Raw genomic sequence first — 19,208 nt, 5'->3', positions numbered from 1 at the left:
TCCCACATGCCGCGGAGCAGCTAAGCCCGTGCGCCACAACTACTGAGCCTGTGCTCTAGACCCCGCGAGCCACAACTACTGAGCCCACGTGCCACAACTATTGAAGCCTGTGTGCCTAGAGCCCGCAACAAGAGAAGCCACCACATTGAGAGGGCCACACACCACAACGAAGAGTAGCCCCCGCTCGCCACAACCAGAGAAAGCCCGCGTGCAGCAACGAAGAACCAACACAGCCAAAAATAAATAAATACATACATTTATTAAAAAAAAAAAAGAGTAGCCCCCGCTCACCGCAAATAGAGAAAGCCCGCACACAGCAACGAAGACCCAAAGCAGCCAAAAATAAATAAATCTTAAATAAAGAAAAAGAATAAAAATGAGATATGAAAGGATGCTGAAAATAACAATGAGGTAGTAAGGCATTGTTTTTTGAGAGTCCTAATAAAAAATAATAACCCCCAAGTAAGTTAATTCCTAAGTAATCTCTAAGAGTCTCTTTCTACAGATATATATCTATGTATCTGTATAATATCTCTATATAATTTTCTGCCAAGAAATTGCCAGTCTGCTTTTTGCCAGACATAAACATACCCTGACTTTAAAAAAAAAATTTTTTTTTAAATTATCTTTCTATATGTTAGTAAGAAGATTGATTCTTTGTATAAGAAACACTAGCAAAATGAAGTGCTGCTCTCCTATGTCTCCGTCATAGAGCAGGTAAGGTTTTTGATGAAACTGGTATAGTTTTTGATGGTGGACTGTTTTAAAATTTAAAAATTGGACTGTTGTCTGTGGGGATCCTCAGACTACTCAAATAGATACAGAAAACTTCATTAAACAAAAATTAGGCTTTCTGGAGGTATTTTCTTTTTTCCAAGGAAAATAGCATCATTTTGACTAGCATTTCCATTGCTCTTACATTTCCATAATGTTGGTGTTGGGAGAGCTATATCTGGATGCCTGTGGTGACTTTAGTCAACTGTTTTCTCATATTGCACCATTTCATTTTTTCCGCGCATCAGAAAATCTGTTGATAAGTGCTTATTTTTCTAAACGATTAACTCAAAAGGCAATTTAATTTGCTATCTCTATTAGGCTATTATCTAGACCACATATTTTTGCCTGAGTCCTGTTTGCAGTGTCTAACAATAAGTTGCTTTTATTTATTTTTATTTTTGACTGGTTGAATAAACTTGCTGCATTCTGTCTTGTGAGTTGTTTCATTTCAAGTAAGACATACACAGTTCATCAACCTGGCCTCACTTGTCTTCATATACGGGATTTTCCTCTAGTTTAATAACAGACTGGGATGAGTTGTGTCTGCATATGCCTACCTTAATTTTGGTTTAATTAATTCATTTTACTATTATTATCATACTGAAATCATTTATCAACTTTGAGAATATCTGTCCTGAAGAAAGTATTATTTGAGGGCCTTTTATGGAAAAGAAAGGCCTTCTTTTGTTCCATTCCATAACATCAATATGAGCTCAGAGTAACTGAGCTCCTCTGCATGCCAGGCATGTAAGCTGGTCCACTTCCCTCAAAGTGGACAAGTAAGGATGTAGTCCCTCTTCCACCGATGGCATTAATGACACAGGTTGAACATTCCCATCTAATATTTTAGACATGGAAGGGACTTTGGAAATTCTTGAAGATAGTGGCCTTGTGAAGTACAGTGTTCAATTTTTATGCAGATTACAAACCTTAGTTTTCCAAAGCAAGAACATACCTTCTTTTTAAAAATCATGCTTGAATTCATCATATTTCAGTTCAATTTAATCTCATTTCTCCAATATTGTGTCTTTAGTAGAGGACAGGCACCATTCTTTATATAAAGTTAGAGTCATAGGAAGTAATCATACATTCTCTGTTACCAATGATGGCTGTAAAAAAATCCTAGATAGATAAATATCTACTTGGCTTCTTTTTTTTTTTTTTTTTTTGGCTGCTTTGGGTCTTTGTTACTGTGCACTTGCACGGGTTTTCCCTAGTTGTGGTGAGCAGCTATTCTTCGTTGCCGGTACGCGCGGGCTTCTCATTGCCGTGGCTACTGTTGTTGCAGAGCACGGGCTCTAAGCGCAGGGGCTTCAGTAGTTGTGGTGCACGGGCTTAGTTGCCCTGCGACATGTGGGATCTTCCTGGACCAGATATCGAACCCGTGTCCCCTGCATTGGCAGGTGGATTCTTAACCACTGTACCACCAGGGAAGTCCTCTACTCCTCTTTTTAAAGTCACAAGTGAGATGAATACTTAAGGTTTCTGTGAAACTCTCTTGGAAGGTTTCACATTAATCTTTTATAATTGTAACAGCTGCGAAAAAGGGACCCTGAAGCCAGGCAGCCATATCTCAGGTGGAATGAATAAATCCATTTACTCCTGTCTTTCATCCTAGATTCTCTTCTCAGACCTGTTTTTAATCATCCTTTCCGAGATCTCTCTAGGACCCCAAGAAGACTTAACAAGGGTTAATTTTAGATAACATGAGTGTAAAACATATTCTCGTCCCGAAGTTATTAAATGATAAAGCTTTCACAGGACTCTTCTGCAAGGAAAATGCTTCGTAGCACAGAAAAATTAGCAAACTATAGATGGACTATAATGTTCCTTAAGAGTAAATATAACTAAAAGCAAGTAGGTATAATTCTTGTGAAAAATCTTAAATTGTAGAAGATGAAAGACTTAAGACATTTTGGAATTGAGATTTCCTGAACAAGCTAGCATTTTAGTATCTTTTAAAAATATATTTTATACCTATTTTCAATATCTCTCTTTTTGTCTGTTTCTTCTTTACTAAATTACAGCCTGTGACTTAGGTGGTGGATGATTCCTCTAGGCAAAATAGTCAAGGTCTCACATGCTTTGTTTACAAATTGCCTTCCCATCAGAACTTCTGTGCAGCCCCAGAAAGTAGGTGTCTCATCCTTTTTTCACTGAAGGTGCTCTGTTCCACTCCAGTGGGACCAGAAGTAGAACACTTTTAGCCACTCTCAATTAATGATAAATTGCCAGGAATTTCTTGTTATGCAGCCACTCTCTGAGAAGAAATGCGAAGTAAGTTTTGCTCCTGATAGATAGGCTGAGTTTAGGCACCCGAGCCCTGATCCCTGCAGAGCAAACTGTAGATACGGGTAGGGTGGATAAAGGAGCAGCTCTTGGAAGCTGTGTTCAGAGGCATCAATTTACTTAGCTTTTGAAAAATCCAAAAATTGCCAACTGTGGCAGAACGTTAAAAGCTGGTGAATCTGCATAAATGATGCAGGGGGCTCTTTGGATTATTCTTGTAACTTTAATTTGAAATTATTTCCAAGTAAAAAGTTAAAAAAAATAATAATAAAAGAGGAGATGTTAGCAGAGGAGGTTGAAGAGTTAAAATTGGACCTGGCCTAAATTTTGATTTCAACCTGTAGTCAAGTTTTGAATGATTTAATCATCCTTCCCAGGAGCTCTGCCAGCACTGAATTCCAAATCTTAACACATTGTTACCAAGCAAGGACTCCCTGCCTGATGTGCATAGAAGCCAATACTGTGACACCTTTGTTTGAGAAAGGAAACAGCTTTATTGCAGGTTGAATGGCTGGGAGGCAGGCAGGGCTTAAATCTGTCTCAGATCCAAGTTTGGGGCGAAATTTAAGGGGTTAGGGGAATTTCAAACTTGGAAGCTGGTTGCCTAGTCTCAAGTTACTTGTGCTGCTGGGAACTGGATTTTCCTTATTGAAGGAATTCTCACTTCATAAAGGGCACCAGTGGGAAGCATTTCTATTCTTTGAGTTCTGTAGACTGAAGAGTCTAAGTTCCAGGGTCAGCTTGGAGGCCTGGGTTCCTGTCTTGCACGTGCGCACTGCTGCCTCTGTAAAATAACTCCAGGTTTGATTAATCAACAACCTGATTGAAGGGAGCAAAACCAATTTCAGCTGGTCAATGTTTTACCTGCTGTTTCAATGTCAGTTGAGGGGCACCTTGATATAGTGTTTAAGCATGTGGACTTAGAAACAGGCTGCCTGGATGTGAGTCCCCGCTTTTGCCAGCTATAAGCTGGGTGACTTGAAGTCTGTTGTTTACTGTCTGTTAATCACTTTCCTCAGCTGTAAAATGGGGATGACAATGGTACCTACTTTCTAAGGTTGTTACCAGAATGGAATGATTTAACATTTGTACAATGTTGAAACCCTGGCTACTACAGCTCTATTGATGTCTGTTAAGATCGATACTAACCATCGTCATGTGAGCATTTTAACTTTAAAACAGTCATTTTCCAGTGACAGGAAAGAAGGGAGGACAGATTATAATCAACCAAGGCAAGGGAGGACATTTTCAAACTGTCAAGGATGAACTCATAGGAATACTTTTCCTGCCCTGTCCAAGTCCCTGGTCAAGGAAGTAACCAGTGTCATTGCCCTCAGGTGTACTGGGGCTGCAAAGAGGTTTTGCAAATCATTGCTTTAAAGGTGCTGGGCTAGGAGGTACCTCTATCCTTTACTTCCTTAAATGGAAAATTTCAGGTCAGTTGAGTGCTAACAGATGAAGTGAGATGATGTTGTCCGGAATCAAGTCTATTTATCCTTTTAACCCATTTCACTCTTGTCAAAGCTTCCTTACAGCACTGTTTTAGAGTTTCAAAGACCATTTATATGACATAAAGCCTTGACCACTCCAAGTGGGATTCCTGGGGCAGTCTCAGTAGCTCTGGGAGCTTGTTAGAAATGCAGAATTTTAGCTCCCTTCCCCCCCACACCTACTGAATCAGAATCTATTTTAAACAAGAACCCTAAGTGATTGCCCTGCACACTCAGGTTTGAGAAGCCTGGTAGAATCACTGCCTTGTTCCTAGAGCAGCATGAAAAATTCAGAACTGACGTCTGGTTCTCCCCTTCCCCTACCTGCCCTCCCAGGGCTTCTTTATAAAATCCTGTTTTACTTTCTGTGCCCCTGAACAGACTTATGTTCTGCACTCCGCCTGAATGGTAAATAGTCACATTAATTTGAATGATTCTCAAAACATGCAAGTATAGGCAAGCTACTGTAAGCCAAGTGTTTCTGGGAACCGTGCAATGGGAGAGCTCAAAAGATATGATGATAATTCACTTAATCTCAAGTTCATATGAGCAAGCATCAGGTAACTGCAAAATGTTTACATTTTGTTTTCTAATTTACCTGTAGTCCCACGCAGAGTGTCATTCAATATGTGGGGTTAATTAAGTTCTCAGTTCTGTTATGAAAAAAGTGCTGAAGCAGTTAGAATTTCTAACTCAGAAAATCAATTCAGTTGATGGGCTTTATTTCTAAAAGGAGCCACTCCCTTCCCTGTATATTTGCATATTGATTAGTCCCTTTCCATGGACATTTTGATATTTTAATTAGGTTTCCGGTGTTTAAAGTCACTGGATTAAAGACCCATGTCCTGTTCACTCCTCTCGGGAGGGTGAGAGTTTGTTTAAAATTGCATTTTGTAAAAATCCTACGTGGTGAAACTGTTTCAAGTCATCCTGCCCTGCAGTTATTTTATTTCTGGAATATACTCTGCTCTTTTATGGCCTAGAAGCAGGATCTTACTTTAGGGTATACAAAAGAAGCTTGCACTTCTGTCAACCACATGGAAATGCCTCTGCATAGTACATTTTCTCTCTTTAGTAGTTGCTTGTTGTGGAAACTTACTGATTTAAATCTTTCTATCTGTATCTACATACATATACATATATACACTCATATTTCTATCATTCTACTATCTTTCAGTTTATGTTACTTTTATAAGTGAATATATTTGTTAAATAGGTGAATAACCAGTGAAAGGCCATTACCATTGACAACTGTAAAAAAATAAATAAATCAGTGTTCTGTAAGTTTAGAGAATAGGCCCTTAGATCTATCCTTGGAGGATAAGAAATGGAAGCATCTGATCCTCAAATGTGCAAAAAAGAGTAGTTCAGGCTGTACCCATTATCTGGTGAGAAGGGACCCACCGCGTTACCATCAGACCTCAGTGGTGAGCAGCTCACTACAGCTCCACCCAGCATGGCACTAGTCCCTGTGATTCGGTGCATTTCATCTGAGAAGACTGCTCTGTACCTTCCTCAGATTTTTGTGTGTGTGGCTTTTGCCTCAGGCACCTGGCAGCTTTCTAGCTATTTTCATTGTTATTAAACTTTAAAGAAAATTAAGTTATGTCTACTGAGAACAAAAATATGAGTCACTGACAATGTTAAGAGTATCAGGTGGAAAAACACAGCTATAGAAAGTCTGTTAATAGGTAGGAAAAGGATCACCTAGTGTAAAAGAAGGGAGATAGAATGATATCGTGGTCAAGACTCAGGAGTTTTGGAGTCAAGCATATTGGATTGAAATCCTGGCTCTACTACTACTGGTGGTTTGAACTTATTACTTGTCCTTCTAGAGTTTTGTTTTGGAATACTTTCAGGCTTATAAATAAACTTGGAAAAATTATTGAAAGTGTTCCCATACAGCTTTTACTGTGCTTCCCCAAATATTAACACTTTACATACTCATGGTACAATCATCAATACCAAGAAGTTAATGTTGGTGTGATACTCTTAATGAATCTACAGGCCTTATTCACATTTTGTGAATTGTCCCCAAACCATCTTTTTTCCTATCCAGAATCCAATCTAGGACCTACATTGCATTTATTTGTCAAATCTAGTCTCGTCTCCTCCAGCCTATGACAGGTTCTCCATCTTTCTTTATCTTTCATGAACTTGACATTTTGAAGAGTCTTTGCCAGCTATTTTGTACAATGATCCTGATTTGGGGTTTGTCTACTGCTTCTTCATGATTAAACACAGGTATCTATTTTTGGCAAGAATACTAGGGGAATGATATTTTGTCCTTCATCATGCATCACACCAGGAGGTACGTGATGTCAATGTGACTGGTGATGTTAACTTTGATCACCTGCTTAAGGTGATATCTGCCAGATTTTGTTTCTTCACTGTAAACTTACTATTTTTCCTTTGGTAATTATCTAGTATCTTTTGGGAAGATACTTTGTGCATATCAACATCCTGTTTCTTGTCATACTTTCACCTAATTTTAGCATTCATACTTGCTAAATGCAGGCAAAATACTTAGCATAATGTCTGATATATTAAATGCTAATTTCATTCTCCTAACACCAGTAAATACAGTAGTTATGATTATTTCAATATAACAAAGCTGAAAACATCATAACGTTGCTGAGGAACGTAATGTCTAATTGTCATATGATTCTATTAGAAAAGGAATATGCCTGCATTGATATTAGAAACAACATATGTCAGATCATTTCCATCTACTTATTAGGAGTCAAACAGGGAGCTGTTTTTATTTAGGAAATGAGTTTTAAGGAACTACTGCTATGCTAGACGCCTTCAGGTACATAATATAATATTGACTCAGTGCTTATGAAGGTCCGGGTGTCATTTGGTCGTTTGATCCTTAAAATAACCCTTTGAAGAAATGTATTGACTACAGATGAGCAAACTGTGCCTTAAAGAGGTTAAATGATTTACGAAATCACACAGCTACAAAGGACCAAAGCTGGCATGTAATTTCAAGTCTGTCTGACTCTAAAACCATGCTAGATCATTCAAAAATTAGAAAAGAATCTTTGAAAATTTAAAAATAAAGTTCCGTCTATTTCCACTAAAAGAAGATTTTAAAATTTGTGTCTGTGGTTAACAAAGGACTGCAGTAATCTGTTCTAAGCATTTATAGGTGAATGAATTTTATGTGGACCTTATTCAGGTTCAAGAATGTTTTGTACATTATGGAAGAATATGTCACATCCCAATTAGGAAATTAAATTTATTCATAGTTATATACAAAAATTATCTAATAAGGATTATTCAATCATTTTTATTTATTAGGGATATAAATATTACTGGAAATAAGATAATTTATTCAGGTATTTCGATGAAAGCCAGTATCACTAGAAATATCTATGTAAATAAAACAAAAAGTATCTTTTCTTAAAATTTTCATTTCCTCTCAAAGTTAATATTTGACATAAATAAACTGACTTCGTCTAACTTTTGAAATTGTCTTTGGAAAAAACAACACAAATCTCACTTTGTCAGTCATCATCATCACCATCATCATCCCACCGACGTGACAGCTTCAAGATAGAAGCATGTGCCCTGCAAACATGAGATGACTTGAATGATTAAAAATAGAATGTCAGGGCTTCCCTGGTGGCGCAGTGGTTGAGAGTCCACCTGCCTATGCAGGGGACACGGGTTCGTGCCCCGGTCTGGGAGGATCCCACATGCCGCGGAGCGGCTGGGCCCGTGAGCCATGGCCGCTGAGCCTGCGCGTCCGGAGCCTGTGCTCCGCAACGGGAGAGGCCGCAACAGTGAGAGGCCCGCGTACCGCAAAAACAAACAAACAAACAAAATAGAATATTAAAATATATGTATAGAAATTGATGATTAATCCATGAATTTATTCTTAAATAAATGGATACTGCCCATATTCTCTGGACCCTTTGCTGTCATGAACTCAAGAGATCAGCAGTTCCTAAAAGAGTAGTTACTACTAATTTTTTTCCCACAAGCTGCTTTCATCAAGACTATACTTTATAAAGATGAAATCAAGGCTGGGGGAACCAGAAAAGTATAACCTTATTACTGTAAATAAGAAGCTGTCTTAAAACAAAAGGCAGTTTTTATTAATGACCTTTTAAATGGCTTTTAGGATTATAAATGTGCCCACTCCAGATTCTTAACCTAATAGTTTCTGTCTTCAAGGTCTTACAAGCATTGACTAATTAATTTATCTTTGTAATACCACTGAGAAATAGGCAAACAAGTAAACCTGGAATAGTGTTTACATAGGTTTATAATTCTTGTGTTATTAAGAAAGAATTAGCAGAGATCATAATAATTAGTCAGAAGCCAGATGGCGATAGGCATAAGAAAAATATGTAAAAGAGGCAGTAAGAGGTGGGGACACACTTAGAGATCTCTGAGTATGGCCCTAATTGCCTCTGATAGTCTGTTCCCAGCAGTGGTTCCGCGGGGCATAGCTGTGAGGGAGCATGATGTGGTTTTAAAAGTCACAGTCATACATGGCTGTACCTGCCATAAATTTGCAACAGACCACCTAGAACCTATCTATATGCTTCTGCAAACTTTTCAAAGCATGCTTCATAAATTTCTTCTCCCCCCTGTGATACTTCCTATGCTTGTCTCAAAATTATGATACCCCTCCTTTCTGCAGAGGGTAAGGAATTAGCAAATTCAATTGATTTTATTTATGCCACACATGCTTGTTAAAATTTCACTTCTGAGTTTTCATTTTATATTTCGCCCTGTTAATTAATTTATTGTGCCTTCACATGACAATTTTCCGAAATGCTTCTTCCTTTTACATTAGATATTTCTTATGGGATGAGATCCAAGATAGGAAAACATTCATTTCTGTCATGTACATCAATTAAGTCAACTAAATTTCAAAATTACGTTTCTTTTTTTGTTTACAGTGGCTTTTTGTGACAATGTCCAGGGTTCTGTTAGCCTTTTTGATTTCAGAAGGGTCCTTTGTGGCATTTATAATTTGGGGTTTTTTTTTAATTATATAGTTAAAGGATATGTAATTAATTAGTGACACAGCAAGCCTTCTCACACCTAACCAAAATAGCTCTTCTTCCTGTATTCATCAATTCAGTTGGTGGATTATGGTCCACCAGTCACCCAGCTAGAAACCTGTCCTACATTCTAGACAGCTCTTCCCCGCTCCCAGCTTTTATGTACAATTAATCACGATCCTTCCAGTTTTACTTTCTACATATATTTTCACAATCCCTTCCACTCCCATGCCTTCAGGTCTCATCTGGCTAGCTTCTGGTGATTCCTTTTAAAGAGTTTCAATGCCATCTCCTCTGGGTTAGGTGTTCTCTCTGGGTCCTTACTCTGACCCTGCCTGGTCCTACTTGTTTATCCTTCCATGTTGCTCTCCTGCACCATCTTCTGAACTCCTTGAAGGAAGAAACTGGGTGGGACTTACTGTATGATGCTCAGACCCTGATTAAGTGCCCGGTACATATAAGGTGTTGAATAAATGATTTCTGACTGCATGAATGAATGAATGAACAAATAAAACTTTCCTTTAGCTCCCCGCCCATGCCTGTTTTATATACCATACTGAGATAAAATAATGATCCAATTACCCAGAGGGTAATTATACTGAATATATAATAAATTAGCTTAAAGCCCTTCATGAAATTCTAGTGCTTAATGATTTTTATGTTTCAGTAGTTTGTGTGTGTGTGTGTGTGTGTGTTTGAGTGTGTGTGTGTGTGTCTGTGTTTGTATGTGTTTTAAGGAGGGATGATAATTTTCAAAAATTTGCCTTTAAGTGTGACACTTCTTATCACTTTATTTTCAATAGCTCAGTAATTAAGAGCGTTGCCTTTGTTGTCTTTCAAATCTGGGTTTAAATTTTGGTTTCCCACTGGGGCCATTCTTAACCACCCTGATGCTGAGTTTCATTCTGAAGCAGTTAAAATCTGAACCCCATGTGGTTGTTTCACGTGTGCATGTATATAGAGAGAATGCTAGGTGAGATACAGTAGGAAGTCTAACTTGGGCTAAGAAGTCACGGTAGGACTCTGAGGATGTGACACTTCGCGGTGCCTCTTGATGCTTTGCCCCATATCCCTTCTGCCTCCCTGAGTTCACTTGAAGCTGTGGGAGGCAGCTTCTAATATACTAGCAACTCCTCAGATCAAGTGCTGTGGCTCTTCTTTCTGCCTGAGGGTAAGCAAGGGTAATCCTGGGGAAGGGGGGATTCATCTGTGCACAGGAGCACCTTTGATCGACAGGAGATAGAAGTTGATGGATAAGTAGCCCAGCCTCCTAACCTCCAATGAGATGATTCTGAGGCATATTTTGCCCCCACTCTTTCTCAGAAGGTCTCCAAGGGGAGACCTGGCTATAGTGGTAACACATCCAATAGCTGTTACTAGTTTTTCTCTTTTCCTTGTCTCACTTTTCCCACCTCCTTTAGCAAATGCTTCCTAGGATCACCTTCCAAACAAATTATCTACTCCAAGTCAGGTTTGGAGTACCAACCAAACTAAGCCAAGGCTTAAAGAACATGGGAGCCATGACCAGCCAAGGTTGAGAGACCATTACAGTCAGAAGAGACATCATGTTGAAGTACCAGAGCCCAGGGTTAAGGGTGGCAGTTTCAAGGAACTAAAAGTTATTCTAGAAGGCTGGCCTGAACAGAAAATATGAAGGGAGAATCTTAAGGTAGGAGAGACCAGTTAGTGGTGGGTCTTAGAACTCGTTTTCACTATTTTGGCATGATTCCAGGGTCAATGGGATTCTAGATTGAATGATTTGAAGTGGGGGGGGGCGGTGATATGCTAGACAGTATGGAGAATGAATTCCAGGGAAAATGGAGCCAAGACACCTGTGAGCAAGTTATTACGATAAGAGTGATCTATGCTGGGCTTCCCTGGTGGCGCAGTGGTTGGGGGTCTGCCTGCCGATGCAGGGTACTTGGGTTCGTGCCCCGGTCTGGGAGGATCCCACGTGCTGCGGAGCGGCTGGGCCCGTGAGCCATGGAGGCTGGGCCTGTGCGTCCGGAGCCTGTGCTCCACAACGGGAGAGGCCACGGCAGTGAGAGGCCCGCGTACCGCAAAAAAAAAAAAAAAAAAGAAAAGTGATCTATACTTGGGGAAGGGTGTTAGTAGTACCTGGAGAGAAATGGGTAGATTTCACAACTATTGAGAAGGTAACACCTTTCTAAATTGTCATTGCCATTATTAGTGTGAAGCAGGCCATGGTGATAACTAAGGTATCTGGTCATTTAAACAGGGAAACATTTCAGTCATTGATGTTGTGCTTCAGGATAATATATCAGCAATTTTTCCTTGAGAACTTATTTACTTCTCAAAAACAGTCTTTAACTTATATATTTGTTTATCTCAATTTTATTCTAAAATATTTAAACATTTGTTGTGGCTGAGAAATTGTCATATTCCTCTGGCTCATCTTTGATATGTTAGTGATAGAAGTTTAAACCAAACTCTTATTCTGGAAGTGAGAATGCCAAAGGGCTGTAAATTTTACTGATTTGCACATGAGCGTGGAAATAAATTAGAATGATGGAGAACAGTGTACTACAGCAAATGCCTTTATAAAATTATGTCTGACCTTTTCTTTGCAATATATGATTTTGCTACTGAAGCTTTTATGTTAGGGTTATTAGTAACCACTCATTTCAGTTAGTGCAGTGAAAATATATTTTGTTGTTCCCATTAGTCAGCATAAAATAAAAATGAAGATAAACCCTTTCTGAAGATGCAGCTTTCATTAAAAAGGAAAGAAAAAAAACCTAATTGAAAGTCACTGTAAATTTTGAATGATTAATATCATGCCAAATAAGTCATTAGAAATCTCTGATGGATATAAAAAAACAATCATTTGTACAATTGGAAAGAGCTAAATTTAATCTAGCTATATATAATTCTCTATTATTTTAAATTTGTATATTGGGAGAGATATAGAAATTGTTGAATTTTAACATAATAACCTTTTACTATAGGTGGTTTGTACATGCTATTAGGCTCTAAATCAGCCAATTAATTTCCCTATGGATCCTTTTATTTCAGCTAACCACCTTTGTTATAGCTCCCTGTTTTTCTTGTTTCTTGCCTAATAATAATATATCTGGTTCATATCATTTCAAACATACACAAAATCTAGGGTTTCTTTTTCTTTGTTTTGCTTTGTTGTGTCTTGTTTTTATCTTACTATCTATCTATCTATATAAAGATATATATAAAGATATATTATAAATATATATATCCAAAGCTTCAGATCCCTTTTTAGAAAAAAGAGGGGCAAAATTTATGAACTTTCTAAGTCTCTCCAGTTTTCCTCTATACAAAGTAAAAGTAGCTTTCTAGTAACCAGAATTTTTTATTCTTTGATTCTGTGCTTTTAAAAGTGGACATAAAACGGTTGACCCTTGAACAACACTGGGGGTTAGGGCTGCCAGTCCCCGCACATTTGAAAATCCACACACTGGTATCTCTGCCTCAAAAATAAGGAAATTGACAAATGACTCACCCAAGGGCTGGATAGAATCAGGACTCAGACCCTAGTTCTTTTGATTTCATATATTGTGATCTCTAATCAAAGTTTTCTCAACACTTTGATAATTTAAAGATCTGTAAAATGAAAACACAGATACTATATTTATTGGAAAAAAAGTGCCTCATAAGTGTAACTGGCCAACGCAGTTCAAACTCTTGTTGTTTAGGGGTCATCTGTATACTGAATCTGGGGAGTTTATCGTATCTTAAAAATAAAAATATCTGCAGCTCTAGATCTGTAGGTGCAAAATATCTTGTTCCGTAAAATTACCTTTTGTTCTGGGATGTACAGAAGATAAATTGAATATATAATTTTGTAAAATAAATATATATATTTTTAAATTCAGTGAAACTTGACAGATAACATGCTCTACTATTTTGGAGAAGATTAATCAAACTAAAAAGAACCCTAAGATTATTCTGATGGCTGACCTACTTTGTAGTGGACAACTGAGAGGCAGTGGTGATGTTAAAGAGAATAGCTTGATTCAGAGTTGAAACTTCTAGATTCCCCTTGTAACTGAAGAACAGATCAACAGACCACAACAGCAAAACTTTATTCTTTTCACATACTTTAAACATTTAATTACCAGGGGAAAAAATCTTTCTTTCCATCCAAGATTCAGGTTCTAATAGTCAACTACAATAATAGTGGTGCAAAGTAGAAGCATCATTTTTTTTAGGTAGAAGACTCTTCATTTTACATTTACTATTATGCACATTATTGATTTTCTTTTCTGGTTGTTGTTCCTTGCAGAGAGTGAATCTGTCCTTCGATTTTCCATTTTATGGCCATTTCCTACGTGAAATCACTGTGGCAACTGGGGGTAAGTGGTTTTCTACCCATTCACTCTAAATTATCTACAGTTTCACTACAGTTACTATCTTTAATTTACTCCATATTTCAAAAGGGACATTTATTGGGAAAACCATTGTCTTATATCACAAAGTCATGGGTATAAATAAAACCTAAGAAAGAATATAGCTATTGGGAAAACTTTTCTGCAGAAAAAAATGTAGTTATAATAATTTTCAGCTTAGATTCATCTCTGCTTTCTTTCCAAGTTTTATTTCATTTTTGATAATATGGAAAATGATTTCCGTGCTTTCACTGCATGAAAGCGAACAGAGCTTAGAAAGAAAAGGTGCTTAAGAAAGCTGTGGAAGTATTTTCATTTTCTTTTAATTTATATAGTCGATCGATATAAATTTATTTATATATCAATATATACATTCACATTCAAAACCACATTATATTAACTTTAGTTATTTGGTTGGGTTTTTTTTCCCCCCTTTTTATGCCACCTAAGTTGACTGACAACTCATTTGAGTTTAAAAAATAAACACTGAAATTCAGTTTGAATTCTCTTCATTTTATTTTTCTCCACAAACTTTGGAGGTTAGTTTAGAGATTAGCAATAGCCTAGAAAGGCAATTATCATTTTTTATAGTATATCCCAGGAGTGAGAAAAATTTAATCCTTGATTGCTACTAGCAGAAATAAGCAAAATGCCAGAGAATATCACTGCTTGCCTAACATGGAGTGATAGAGAAAGTAGAAGAATGAGAGAAAAACATAAAAATGGAAGAGTAAGTAAAGAAGCAAGTTAAAAGAAATCCATAGATGTGATGAAAAGTCTGTGGATGGCCCAAGCCCAAAGCACCACAGATCAGAGTCCCTTTCCTTCACTGGGTTTTATTATTGGTCTTCTGCTTGGTATGGGAACCATGTTGGTTGCTATTACCATATTTCAGTATAAGACTTAGAAGATATGTAGGATTCAGAAGAAGATTTGTAATCAGAAATACCAATAAGCAAATAAAAGTTCTGAGTACCATCTCTGAACACTGGTAAATAAAGCTACCTCTGCCTTAGGATTCTGTAGCCTAGGGGACTATTAGACAAAGTGAAGCAGAATGTGGGAGTTCCTTAAAAAATACAAATGATGATATTTGTATTTTGAAAACATCTTATTTGTAGATATTTGTAAACATCTGTGAGAATCCTTTAAGACTTTATAGAGAAATTATTACTTAAGATATTTCTTGAAGGAAGTTATAATTTCTGTGATTATGTAGGGAAGGAAGAGTAGGTCACAGAGAAGAATATCTTGAATGAATACAGAAGAGGAAATTGGTGGAATATGTTTGAGATAGTAAATAATTGAGTTTGAATGAAGCTGGGTGTAGCTTTACAAAAAATATTAAGATGTGAAAAGTAGTTTGGGACAATTTTATAACTGCCTCAAGAGTCAATTTGAGTCAATCGTCCTTAATTAGATAAGTAATAAATGTAAGAAGCTGAACCAAGATATTTTGTAATGCTTTAAAGTATAAAAAACTGAAGTTAGTACACATAATAGGAAGAATACTGCAGTAGTTTGTGTGACAAATATTGAGGGCCTTGCTGATTCTGAGGCTTCAAAGGAAGGGAGAGAAATGATGCTATTAGCAAAATTTACAACTCTAAGCAGAAGAGCTGGTTTTAGGGAAAAACGATGGCTTCAGTTCAGAAACTATTACATTTTGTGTAAAAAAAGGACTATATATAAGTAAAATTTACACAAGAGCCATGTCTTTATGAGCTCACCATGTATTTTTGTGCTAGTATAGTGCCAGGCATTTAATAGACATTTTAATTAATGTGTTGAAAGACTGAATGGAAAGAAGAAAGGTAAATTGAAAGATTGCCCCTATAAGCCATGGATTACCTCACATCCGCTCACATCTTTAAAGTATGATATGAGCATGGTTATCTTATAATATGAATATTAGGCATGTTTTCTGACACTTAGGTTACCGGTGTTCCACTGAATTTTTAAAAGTGAATTATTAATCACATTTGTTCAAAATCTGTACACACAGTGGTGAAAATATGGGCAGCTTTGCATTTTCTGTTTCTCAAATCATTTTATGTTTAAAAGTCTTGTCAGTGATTCAGCCAATATGAAGTAAGATTTCCCTTAGCTGAGTTGGTAGGAAAAAACCCAAACAGATGACTGTATCATGTTTACTGCTTCAAAGTACCATTTTTCTTTGAAAAGATCCTCAAAGTAAGCGAAAAATCTGGTGTCTTGAATGATCTCTGTCTTCTTTGAAGAAGACACTAATGTAAAGAAACCTTTTTTTTTTTTGCTTAAGAAATGCTAGTATGGCACTTGCATATATAAATCTATACCCTGTTTAGAGAGGCACAACTGAGATAATTTAGACATTGACCCGGGTTTCTCCAAAATGGAACCAGAATCTCCTGTAAAAGTTTTCAGCTAAATAAATAGCTTGTCTACACTTCCATTGTTTATTTATTCAGTCAGTATTGGTTGAGCCCCTACTGTGTGAAAGACACAGTACATGATACTTTGGTTTGTACAGAGAAGAATAAACTGTTGTTCCTCCAGGAGCTTAGAATCTAAGAGGAAGGAGTATATGACTAAGCAATGAGACAAGGTTGACTGTGAGTATTGGAGGAGTAGAAAGTTGCTCCAAGAGGAGATCATTCTTATTGGGTGAATCAAGAACAGGTTTGTGGGGGCTTCCCTGGTGGCGCAGTGGTTGAGAGTCTGCCTGCCGATGCAGGGGACACGGGTTCGTGCCCCGGTCCGGGAGGATCCCACATGCCGCGGAGCGGCTGGGCCCGTGAGCCATGGCCACTGAGCCTGAGCGTCCGGAGCCTGTGCTCCGCAGCGGGAGAGGCCACAACAGTGAGAGACCCGCGTACGCAAAAAAAAAAAGAACAGGTTTGTGAAAGAGCTAACATTTGCCGTTGGCCTTAAAGGACGGTGGAATTTTAGCAGGCAAAGAAGCAGGTTGAAAAGAGGTGAAGAGGGAAGGGTCATTCTAGACAAGGGGATGCTGAGCTAAGTGACAGTGCTGAGCCCATACTGAGCATATTTGGAGGTCTGTCAAGTAAATCTGTTTATCTTAAATGGAGACTCAGAGTAAGAGTCTGGTGAAGGGGAGATGGGAAGAGTGATGTAAAATACTTTGAACTTTAGACACTTGGATGATATCCAGTAAGTATTGGGTTTTTTTGAGTAAAGAACAGATCTGGCCTAATCTGGCAGTGGAGGACAGGGTAAGGTTAGGCAGTTAAAGTCAAAGAAAGAAGCAAGGTTTTCAATACTTCTACATAGATTATAGTGCCTGAAGCCAGTGAAGGGCACATCATTTGAGTTGTCTGATCATTGTGTTTGCAAAGGTTTTCAGCCAAAAGGATTCATTAGGACACAGGTGAGTAAAGCTAAGAACAGCTTGGAAGAGGACTTCTGAATCATAGATTTTCAACAGATAAACCTACCTGACAAATGTTCATCATCTTACAAATCTTGAAAAAGTTATTAACCATGAAAGGCTTGGAAGAAAAATGGAAACCAGAAGTCAGATTAAATAAAATTGACTGAAGGCCATTGCAAATAGACCAGGGACTGGGATTTTTAAGTAGGAACACATTGGTTTCTATGAAACTGAAATGAACAGAGATATTCTATTGACTGTCAGTTCTCTTTGAATGTGTCTGCAAATTCCTCTTGAACCTGTTTCTACGTTGGATTTAAGATAAAGAAAGTGAAATGTTAAAGCGCACATTTTAAATCACAATTCCCTTCATTCCTACCTCACTGCTTCTGCATTTCCCATGCCTCCTTAAAATCTCTCTCTCTCCACATAGACACTAATTTTGACTAAAATGAACTTAGACAATGTCTTGTGTTATTGCTAGGATCAATACCATTTCAAAACAGAGAGTAGCTTAAAAATACAGATATATGCATAATTTACTGTGACCCATCGTTGTGTGTGTATGTATAATATATATACATATATATTTCATTGTGAGTAAAATTAAGTTTCTAGTTAAAATGTAAATAAAAATCAAATATCCGGCCATTTATTTATAAACTGCAAAAATGAATCTTTGCTTATTAAGCATTTTAATTTTCAAAAGCTTCAGTCATCCATACAAGTAATGTACACGATGAATTGGAAATACCGTCTTATTTTTTGGTTCGCTGGCAGCAGAATCTGAAAGCCTTCTTTCATCTTTCTATTTAAAAAATACGTCAGAATACAAATATTCCAGGCATTATAAAACTAGTCCTCCGTGCATTTTGTACAGATACTTCCATTAAACGTACCACTAAGTTGTGTTTTTTGCATATCACACTGCCTTTTATTACCTTTCCATATAAATACTTTGATTCTTTTTAAATTTTAGGCTGCTAAAGTAATCTTTTAAAAGCTTCAAAAAGTAGATTTATGTGTGAGGACTTGATTTTTTAATTCTTGCAACCATCACTAGTAATAATATTTTTCTCATGAGTCCATCAGGGGCACTACGTATAACTAAGATGAGAGGAAAATGGGAGGTGGGAGAGGGTGGTAAATGATGCCTGTTAAAATGGGAGAGAGAAAAGTTGACATTATCCAGATAATTCTGGCCCTCAAATTTTAAGTATATAGACAGATGGTGATTCAAAATTAAACTAGTGTGTGGAATTGCAAGCAAGTTTCACATGAGATTAGGAATCAAAGATGATGTGAATTAAAAGGATAATAATGAACAGGTATTGCTTAACCTTGGTTATGTGAAGGATTTGCCCTCCTTTCCTTTCTACGTGAATTTCTAGTTGGAGATTCAGATTTTTTTGTCAGGATATGAAAAGTTTTATTGAGAAGCCTACTTCACACACATCTTTTCTTTTTCCAGTTTGATATAATTGACATACAGCACTCTATAAGATGTCAATTTTAGTTCTATTTTATTTTGTTTGCCCCATGAAAACTAATAAAATGTAAAATGTTCACTAAGTAATCAGTGTTTAATATCTGAAAAATTAATACATGGCACTAAAAACGGTCAAACATACAAAAGTAAATATATACAGCCGGCCCTCCATATCCGTGGGTACCATGTCCAGGGATTCAACCAACTGCGGATTAAAAATATTTGAAAAAAAAATTTTTGGAAACTTCCAAGAAGCAAAACTTGAATTTGCTGTGAGCTGGCAACTGTACATAGTATTTACATTGTATTCACAACTATTTACATATCATTTACATTGTATTAAGTATTATACAACCTAGAGTTAATTTAAAGTATGTGGGAGGA

At 37.2% G+C, this 19,208-nt stretch overlaps 1 protein-coding gene across 8 annotated transcripts in view; it reads left to right on the top strand.

Annotated features, from left to right (window-relative positions):
- Window positions 1-19,208, top strand: part of PLXDC2 (plexin domain containing 2) — a 416,746-nt gene that overhangs the window by 202,123 nt on the left and 195,415 nt on the right. For all 8 annotated transcript variants that reach the window (XR_016391880.1, XM_089906450.1, XM_022580461.3 and 5 more), the window contains exon 4: window positions 13,860-13,929. Coding sequence is in view for 7 of the 8 variants with exons in the window: in XM_089906450.1 (XP_089762576.1) it covers window positions 13,860-13,929 (70 nt within the window). In the remaining variant the exon portion in view is untranslated. The remainder of the gene's footprint in view (window positions 1-13,859; window positions 13,930-19,208) is intronic.

The sequence above is a fragment of the Delphinapterus leucas genome, chromosome 2 (genome assembly GCF_059928025.1).
Source record: "Delphinapterus leucas isolate spDelLeu-1000000601 "Yukka" chromosome 2, BTC_Dleu_Yukka2, whole genome shotgun sequence".
Taxonomy (NCBI): domain Eukaryota; kingdom Metazoa; phylum Chordata; class Mammalia; order Artiodactyla; family Monodontidae; genus Delphinapterus; species Delphinapterus leucas.
This window is presented reverse-complemented; position numbering and strand designations above follow the sequence as displayed.